Source organism: Lepidochelys olivacea (genome assembly GCF_965140295.1).
Source record: "Lepidochelys olivacea isolate rLepOli2 genome assembly, chromosome: 16".
Taxonomy (NCBI): Eukaryota; Metazoa; Chordata; order Testudines; family Cheloniidae; genus Lepidochelys; species Lepidochelys olivacea.
The window spans coordinates 23,736,557-23,746,066 of NC_140426.1; the positions used below are offsets into that span (position 1 = coordinate 23,736,557).

General features: G+C 51.7%; 1 protein-coding gene across 6 annotated transcripts in view; it reads left to right on the forward strand.

Annotated features, from left to right (window-relative positions):
* DAB2IP (DAB2 interacting protein) overlaps window positions 1-5,457 on the forward strand; it is a 263,147-nt gene extending 257,690 nt beyond the window's left edge. For 5 of the 6 annotated variants that reach the window (XM_084650155.1, XM_084650157.1, XM_084650159.1 and 2 more), the window contains one exon: window positions 193-5,457. In XM_084650155.1, the coding sequence (XP_084506281.1) occupies window positions 193-360 (168 nt within the window). In that variant the 3' untranslated portion in view covers window positions 361-5,457. The remainder of the gene's footprint in view (window positions 1-192) is intronic. The other variant, XM_084650156.1, reaches the window with a different exon arrangement.
* Window positions 5,458-9,510: the final 4,053 nt, after the last annotated feature.

A 9,510-nucleotide genomic window follows, 5' to 3' on the forward strand; every position in this document is an offset into this window, starting at 1 on the left:
GTTTTCTCAAATTGTCCAACCCCCAACAACTGCAAGCTCCTGTAGAACAGGACCTGCATCCAAATCCTCCCTGGGTTTGCTAAACCAAAGCTGACCCTGCCTTTGCACACCTGTGCCAAGAGATGAGGTCTCATGGAGGCAGTTTCCACAGGCACGCTCACTGAAAGTGCCCCACTTTCTGTTTGGTTGCAGGAGAAACGTATTGCTTCACTGGATGCGGCCAACGCACGGTTAATGAGTGCCCTTACTCAGCTGAAAGAGAGGTACAGCATGCAGACACGTAACGGGATCTCCCCCACAAACCCAACTAAATTACAGATTACAGAGAACGGAGAATTCAGAAACAGCAGCAATTGTTAACCCGCGGAGGGAGCTGCTGCAGGAGAGGAGGCCTGGCCTGAAAGACTGCGCAGCAGCAGGGGTGAGCCGTGCTTCAGAGAATGGCTGCTGTCTCCCCCCCCCCCACTCCCCAAGGAACCAGCTCCTTACTGCAGACGGCGCACTTGACTGCTCCTTGGTGGGAGACGCCAACGCCAGCAAGTTGAGGGGACCAAAAGACCGAGTTGTGTGAAATGTGTGGCAAAAGGAGAGCTCCGTATGCGGGGGGGATTGCTGTCACTGGTGGATTTAAGTCAGTGTTTAATGTTTAACCTTTTCCTTCTCCAACTGCCCCAAGGACATACCTCACACTCCTCCTGGCCCATGATAATGGCCTTGGCGTGCCAGTAAGCAAAATAAAGGAGTCTGGGAAAGCCTGCGCCAGGCCCACTCAGGCTAGTTAAAGTGTGTTCAGTGGTGGGTTCCTGCGGGTAAACGCTCAGTGGAGGAGGAGAACGTATCGGTCTGAAACCCACTTAGTCTAATTCCAGCCCTGGTCAGGAAATGCTCTGCCATGGCACTTGGTTTGCTTGGTGGGTCATTCTGTGTAGCTTCAGGTCGGGGTGGCCGCAGCACATGGCTCCTGTGCCCCGCTTGGCGCATGCTCCATGCACTGGTCCCTGCACAAGCACCTTTCCCCCGGCGTTGTGCAGTAAGAGAGGGTTCCTGGGCCACTCTCAGTTTGACGCTCACCCAAGGGAACTGGTGTTTGAATGAAATCCGAGTGACTCAGGAGAGGAGGGTCTGAAGAGCAAGGACAAAGCTCGCTATGTGTGCGGGGTGGGAGCCAAAGGAATGCTGGCACAGATAGACAACAGGGCAGGTCACCTGGGAGGGGAGTAAATAGCACTTTAGCAGGAATTGCTGGGCTAAGCAGTGTCGCAGCGAGTGTTACCTCTGTAGGAGTCCGGCGCTCCCGGGAGAGTCCATGCATATTACACCTACGATGGCACCTTGCAGCAAGAGAACAGCTCTCTGTCTTTGCTTTACTTTTTGCCAACCTACCAGTCAGACGCCAAGCCCAGTGCAGCTGGTGCAGGCTTGTGTCCAAGGCAGCGGGACTGTTATACGCCAGCAGAGAAGGGGAGCTGGTGTTCTAGGGATGGTGTCTTTATTTCTAGGTGCAGTTTCTTCTTGGCAATCTAAGGAGGGGAGGGAGGGGCATGTTACCTTGTCACAAATCTAACACAGTGAAACGTTCCACATGAGTAGCATCCCACTAAACTTCCTGCTATTGAACACAGCAAATATCACGTCCACTCAGCTCACCCAGCTGCTTAGCGGTTGGGTTGTGAAGTGTGGGTTACTAGCCAAAAATCACGCCGAAAAATGTCTTGAAGCCCCATCACGATTCAGGGAGTGGAATCAGTTTTACACCAGCATTTGTTTAGGATGTGGCTGCTTGCTCAGAAAAGGAAGGGTTATTTGTGCGGAGGGGGTGGGGGTGCTATATGCAAAGGTGTGTGCTAAACATTCAAGAAAAAGAAAAACCCTGAAGAAGCATGAAGATTGGTAATTATATTTCTTTTCTTTCACAGTATGCATTAGAAAAAAATACAGCCCATTTTCTGGAATACTGTCCTCTTTAAATTGGGAATGAGCACTGCACGGAAATTAACAGCCTCGAAGAATGTAAAACATGGTCATAAGGGAATAACCAACAAGAACAGCAGCAGCCACCGAAATTCCCATGGTCAGGAGGCACTGTGCAGACATAAGCCAGGATTAGACTTTCCTAACTGCTGAAAGAAGTAGATTCGGCACATTCAGACGTGTGTTGCTCAGCGGAAGGGCCATCTCCTTAGAGGGGGATTATGCCACTGACCTGCTGCCAGTGCAGGTTTTTTTGTTTTTGTTTTTTAAAGTTAGTCCTTCTTGATTCCCAGTCTCAGAACAGGTCATTAATACGGAGACCCAGAGAGATGGTTTCTCTGAGACATGGATGCCACTGTACAGTGTATAGGACATCTGCCTATTCCGCCCATTAGGAGCACATACTTGCTGTATGCTTATCCTAGTTTGCCCAGTGCCATGTTTAAATGTACAGTCAGAAGGGACTAGGATACTGAATTGTGCTAGGCTTAGGTCCCAACTCCACAGTATCTAGTCTGTGCTAGCAGGACACTGTTTGCATTTCTCTGTTGTCCTGCCACCGCAAATCCTAAAAAGATTCACTGTGGAGGGGATTATTTTAAAGTTAAAGCTGCTTTTTTCTAAAAGCTTCTCTTCCACGGAAGCCCCAGCCCAGGTCACATAGGGCTGCAACTTCTGCAGCTCTGGATCTTGGATGGTTGACGGCCTGTCTGCGCTCGAAGCTCTCCACACGCAAGGAATGCCGTCCCATCTCTTGATTTAAATTCACAGTGTGGCGTGAACGTAAGACCAAAAAGAGGAGCTCCTCAGAGCCAAGTGACCACTGAATATTGGAGAATTAGCACAAGTGGCTTTGAAGAAGCTCACAAAACTGACAGCCCCTGGAGAAAGACCCAGACAGGTTAGGCGTATACAGGGTACTATGAACAATTTGGTACATACGCTTACACCCGCCTTTGTCTCAGTGTCAAATACCTTTACAGAACCCTGCAAAAAAAGACTCTTTTTAAGCAGCTGGTGCCTGGAGATGTACTTTTAGCTCTGGTTATTTTTTTAGGGTCTGAAATATTCCTCCTATGAAAGATGGAAGCTGTTTCACTTAGAATGCTAGGAAGGAGTGGTGGAAGGGTGCCCTAGCAGGGACTGATTTCCATTCTTACACGGAAACTTCAGGGAACTGTTTTTGGATGCAAATTCAGTGCTTGCCCTAAGAACTGGCAGGGGGATCCCCGAAACAATTGTCTATTTAGTACTGAAGCTAAGTACCATACATCTTAACCTACTCCTCAGCCCTGAGCCAATCCATTGCTACCAAAACTTTTTAGGGACTACATTACAAACTCTTGGTTAATACCAAAATCTCAGTTAAAGCATGCACGGTGTGCTGCTGGTGTAGCAGAAAAACCTAAACCCTTCCACAGGGAGTTATTTAAAAACTAACATTTCCGGATCTGACACCTTCTGATCTGTAGTTTCCTGAGCCAGTATGAAAAGGAACTCAGTCCCAGAAGAAATCTCTTCTTTGTAGAGATGTCCCCTAAAACATGGGATCCAGATCTGGAGGTTTGGTTCAGGCCCATCTCTTAGTGTGTTACTTCAGTTTGTGGTTTTGTTATTTATGAGCTGCACACCAGTGGGGGGGTGTGAGTGCAATTCCTGTCCTCAAGCCTGGTGTTTCGCATAGCAATACCAGAGACAATTTGCAGAGGTGTTCCCAGCAACAGAGAGTAAAACAACCACTCTACTGACCATCATGCGACCTGCTGTTTTCGTTCTCGTGCTTTCTGCGACAAGAGCCTATTCTAGTGCAAAAACTGTAACTGTGTAAACAAAACAAACATTCACAGATTTTTATCTTAATGCAAGTCTTACAATTTTTTGTATATGTTCTTGGTGTTTGACTGTAATGTACCTATTCACCTAACAGTTGTATATAGTAATTTACTTCTGGTGCTGCTTATTTGGTCAGGAGTTGAGTGTCTCTACCGCTGGTTTGTTTGGGTTTTTTTGTTTTGTTTTTAAACAGAGGTGGGCTCAAGTAAGCAAATTCAGATCTGGGTTCAGATTTCAGCTGCCCCTTGGGGGCTGGGATGGATCCAGGGTTTTGATTTGGGGTGATGGAGAGAAAACGTGCGAGGCGTTGGGGTGTGAAATATCCCATGGTTGCTGCACGCTATAAATCTAATACAGTGGGGGTTGTGCTTTAAGTTCAGAGCCAGAAGCTCCAGGGAGACTTCCTACCAACTACAATAGTTTAGGAACCAACCGCTTCCCCTCTCCCCCCCCAATCTATTAAGCAGAAATGCCCTCCACCCAAACAGGTCCTTGGAAGTCTGCACTCTGTCCCTTCAGCATTGTGGTTTTTGCTTGTCCCTGTTAGAGCATTCCTGGAATTGTGAGCAGTGTCTTGGCTCCCCGCTTTAGGACAGCTGTGTAACGTACTGCCAGATGCAGGACACACCGAGTTATGCTGGAATCCATAGACTGGAGGTTTCCCCAGGCACACTGTAGGGTTTTGCTGGACCTGGGTGACAATAGCTGTGCTTTGTCAGTTCCACCAAGCTCATTACCCTCCACTGAGAAAGCACCAAGCAAATGTACAGGGGGGGACAACCCTGCACTGATCTCCAGGGCCTGGCCTCCCCCCAGGTCACCTCTGGGTCTCTTCCATCCCTGTTCTGGCATGCTGCAGCCCTGCCCCAAAAGGGGCTGTATTCAGGGTGAGCTGGGACTCCAACTCCGCCTGTCTAGTCCTGGCCTCTAAAGTGAGTGCGGCTGCTGCTGTTCCCTAGTTCCCAAGCGATTCCTTGAACTGCCCCAGAAGGGAGACCGTTCACTTCTAGCCAGATACTGTGTCTGCGCGAATGGCCCCCCACCTGATGGGTCAGCTACGGGCCCCCTTGTGTGACTGCTGGGCAGAGAAGCGTTGTCATTTTCTGTTCTTGGAGGGGGAGTATGTAATTTGGGCCAGAGAGGAACCTGTTCGTCTGCTGAGCAGAGGCTTTACAGCCCATGGACACTCCACAACAATCCTCAAATGCTGGCGCTTTGGAGCAGGGTTTTGGTTTCGCTACTTGACTTTCACAGGTAACGTGAGGTGTGACATTGCTGTAAATTTTATGTGGTTCTGCATCAACTATCGGTACCCAAAGTGCAGTCTCCATGGTCCCATATTCCTTTATCATCCATCACTGTGTCTTAAGATATACCTCTCTCTGTATATCTGCTTAGGCTGATACTTGTTCCTGATGAGCAGTCGCTATGTTTTATATCCTCTTATGACGAAAAAAAACAAACAAAAAACCTTTTTTGTAAGTATGTTTAAAAAACAAAGCGAAGTGGAAGTGTTTGCTGAAACTCCTTCAGCCTCTTTTAAACTATGTAATAATGTACAGAGAAAGTTGTTGGTGTTCAAAGAGATGATGTGGACGTGCAATTTCTGTACATTTGCAATTAGAAATATTAAAGATTTATTTAGCTATTTTATGTAAGGTCTCCCATAGCTTTAATCAGTCAGATCCTACCCTGTTTGGCCCTGGGTGGCAACCTGACCTGGCTTCTGCTGTCTGAGTCATTCGTCTTCTATGGGAGTAAATACTCCAACACAACTAGAGGTCTCTTCAAGACCTCCCGCTTAGTGGGAGGGAGGATGTTCCTAGACAGAAACAAAAAGATCTCAGGGAAGCAGAAGGGGAGATACTGGAAACCACCATATTAGGGTCAAGGTCTCAAGGGGGAGGATTGGCAGAAGCCTGATCTCCAGTGAAACTTAGAACAGCACCAAGGCATCAGAGGACATTCACGCTGCACCTTGCACCCACCCCTACTCTTCGGGACACAGCCGTGTTAGACTGATGCCAGACATGGGGCACAGATCTTGGAACCTCCCCCTCCACCAGGAGAACAGTTGAACAAGATACAAAAGAAAGTTCCAAGGTGCATAGACGCAGGAGAAGGGAATTTTTTAAAGCAGAGCAGGCGGTCTAGGGTTTACTAAGATAATGGCAGCACCAAGGTGTGTGCCAGGGAAGCAAGTTAGTCCTGGAAGTAGGGGATGACTGATCAGACATGCTCCCCCTAGCACCAGCCCCCTCCCCCGTAGGACCCCAGAGACAGTGATACCCTTTGGCTACAGCATGCACACCGAGAAACTAGATCCCAGAGACACTGTGTGCGGCTGGGATCCGCCCCTAGGCCGGGCAAACCTGCCCCCCTGCAGGGGAGAAGTACAGCAACCACGGGCACTCCAACAGGCCCAAGGCGGGCACTCTACAGCCCAGGGGCGAGGGGAGACTCCAGCAGTAGGCCCCTGCACCCAGGGCACAGACACAGCCTGGGTGCCAGTCCTGGCACAGAATCCCTGCTCTGACACGCTGGATGCTCAGCCTTCTGGATGCCTCCTGACAGGCTCACTAAAATATTGTCACAATTAAAGTGGGGAACGAGGGGCCCACACCTGGGCTGGGGGGTTTCTCAGCAGGGGGAGGCAGTTAAAGAAACCACTTTCCTCAGATTTTCCAATTTGCAGCCCCATAAAAGGGAAGGCATGAGAAATCAAAGTGCCTTCCTGGCGCTGGCTGTTAGGGGAGGCATGTGAATAAATCAGCCCAGAGGGGAGCTGCCACGCTGGAAATAAGAGTCTGGAACAAATGCTTCCTGTGCAGAGCGCCCCTACCCTGTACTCACAGCTAGGCCGCTGATCCCATTCCCTCCACTCACACCTAGTTGCACGTTCCTAATAGCTGACATTGCCTTAGTATTTGGCATCCCCCAGGACCCCAAGTGCATGAAAGCTGAATTGCAGCCACCTCTAGGGTGGGAAGCAGGAGTTTAAAGCACAGCAACATGACCATTTAGGTTAGGCACAGACACATACTTTAGCCACTTAACACACCAGGGAGAATTTAGGAGGCAGACTCCAGTTATCCCAACAAAGACTAGCCAGGGCCTTCGAGGTAGCAGCTCTTTAACGGATATGCATGGGCAGAGATTTAGCTATTGCCTTTACCATGCCCCTGGGGCAGAAGGTAATACTGGCCCCAGGGGATTTCCTTAGAGGGCTCCAGTCTGACATGGATTTGCTTGATGAGCTGTCCCATGATTATAGCCCCAAGGTGGCCTATGGCTGCAGCCAGCCAGGGCACATGGAGGTAAAGCGATGCAATGCCACACCAAAGCAGAGCGACTGCCGCAAGGGGCTGCAAGCTAGTGAGAGCACAGAGGAGAGGCCCTCCTGCACTACCTGCATTGGAAGGGGGTTGCTCAGGGGGACACACACCTCACCAGGCTTCTCCCCCTTTTCCCTCAATGGCCCAAGCTAGCCCATTTTGTCATGCAAGCAAGCGTGGCAGTGGGGAGGGGCGGGGAGGGCACAGTAGGCCCATTCCTTGCTTAGCCCCCCGCACCTCCATGCTCCCCTGCCCCAGGGCTCCCCTCTGTTGCTGAGCCCAGCATGGCTGCTGCATCCGTGTCACTCACAGGAACATGGCCGCTGCACCACGCAGCGGGCAGGGCCCAGCCGAGCTCCACGCCCGCAGCGCTGCATTGCCGGGGCAGTTAGTTATTGTTAGAAACAAGCGGCCTCGGCAAGGAGCCAAAATGCAGTGAGAAGTTTGTGCCAAATGCAGACGTGTCGCCATTTAACACGTGGCTGAACCCCAAACCCATTTACACAGCAACGTGCAGCAGAAATCGTTCACTCGCTCGCGCCAGGCGGCAGCGTGTTCTCCAGGGCAATTTCTTCTGCGAAGCCAGGCCCTTTTTCAGCCAGTTTGCTTGCAGGCGTCACTCTGGGCCCCTGAACGGCAGCCAAGCAGCTCGGGAGCCTTTCTCACTGGAAACATGCAGTCACATTCCCTCCCCACACACCCCCTTGTTAGACAGCTCAGCTTCCCCGCCCGCCTGGCAGGGGAGCCTGTAGGCTTATGTCTCCACTGCACCGGGGTGGGGGGGGGTCAGGCTCATGCTCCCTTGAGGCAACCTGCTGAGAGGAGCAAGAGCAGCATGGCTGTGGTAGCAGAGGCTGGGCTGAACTTCGAGCCCCCAGAGCTGCCTGCGTGCAGCGGGTACGACCTCCCACGGCTGCCCAGCTTGAGCTGCCAGCAGTACACGCGTGACCCACCCACCCACCTTCCGGGGGTGGTGCTCAGGCCCATCCAGTGGCCCGGAGACCACTTCAACCGAGTCTGCGCTACAGACTTAGCTAACAGCCAGCTGGCTTTTAGCTTGTGTGGTAGAGGCTCCTGCACTAAGCTCCAGCGGTCCCCAGTTCAATCCCACCCACCGCCCCCCCGGGGTCTGTCGACGGTCACAAGCAGGAGCACCCCACCTCTGGCCCCGAGCGTAGGCATAGCCACCGCCAGAGCGCTGTCGGCTAGAGCCTCAGCTGTAGGATGCGATGCAAGGCCAAGGTTTGGCACCTGGTGTGGAGATTCCCCATGGCTCTGTGTGTGGTGACCCCTCGCTTGGGATACACCCAGCAGCGGGGACCGGCTGTTAGAGAGAATTCACCAGCAAGCAGCTGGGCCCCGTTGGATTGACCATGGCCCAGGTGTCACAGAGCAGAACTGAGCTTGCTGTTTGGCCAGGGCTACAAGATCCCTTTGGGAAGGGATCCCAGGCCTCACTCCCAGAGAAGCCACCCGCACAACACGGGTACGTCTTGCAGCAGCGCCAGGTATCCGACTGGCTAGCCGGCTGCGATCACTGCCCAAAGCACCATGCAGGATCAACTTGCTCACAGTCCCTCTTCAAACCTGGCCTTTATACCAGGGGCCGAATTGGCTTCCTGCCCCTCAACCTGCTCACCCCCTTGCTTTGGGGAGAAGAGCGCTGTCCCTGAGCTCAAGCCAGCAGATCTGGGAGCCAGGCACGGCCCCAACACCCTAAGCCTGGCTGGCAGCATTAGCATTGTCTGAGTCCCACTGAACAGCTGCAGGGCTTCAGACAAAGACCCAGCCCTGGGCCAGGAATTATTTCACTTCCTCTCTCTTATGGCAACCAAGTAATATTTGTCTAAATATTTGCAGCCTGAAGCCCTCTCTCTTAGCCTGCAATGGGTATCTGCAGAGTCACTAACTCTGAGGCCCTGGTTTCTCCACACCTGGGCCCAGAGCTGAGTTGCTTAATTGCCCAGTCATGAGAACTGGACAGCTCTTGTGATGGCTGTGCTTGGAGAGCATGAGGAAGCAGCTTTGTGTCCGACTTCTCCACACTTCAGAGCACCTGGGCTCCCGGGCAGTGACCTGGGGCCCCTGGAGGCTCACTGCAGTCAGGCGTCAACACATTTCACCTGAAAAGCGAAACCAGGCCGCGCTGCAAAGGGTGAAGAGGGGGAGAGAGGCAGGCTTCTTGTGAATAAGCAGTCTTAGCTTTGGAGGTTTGTGCTGATACACTGGGACAATCAATGTACAATTACAGAACTACGTTGCTATCAATGCCGTCATGTTATTAGTAACTACATGTATTACTGTAGGGCCCAGGAGCCCGCGTCGTGTCAGGGGACCCCACGGCGCTAGGCACTGTACAGACACAACAAAA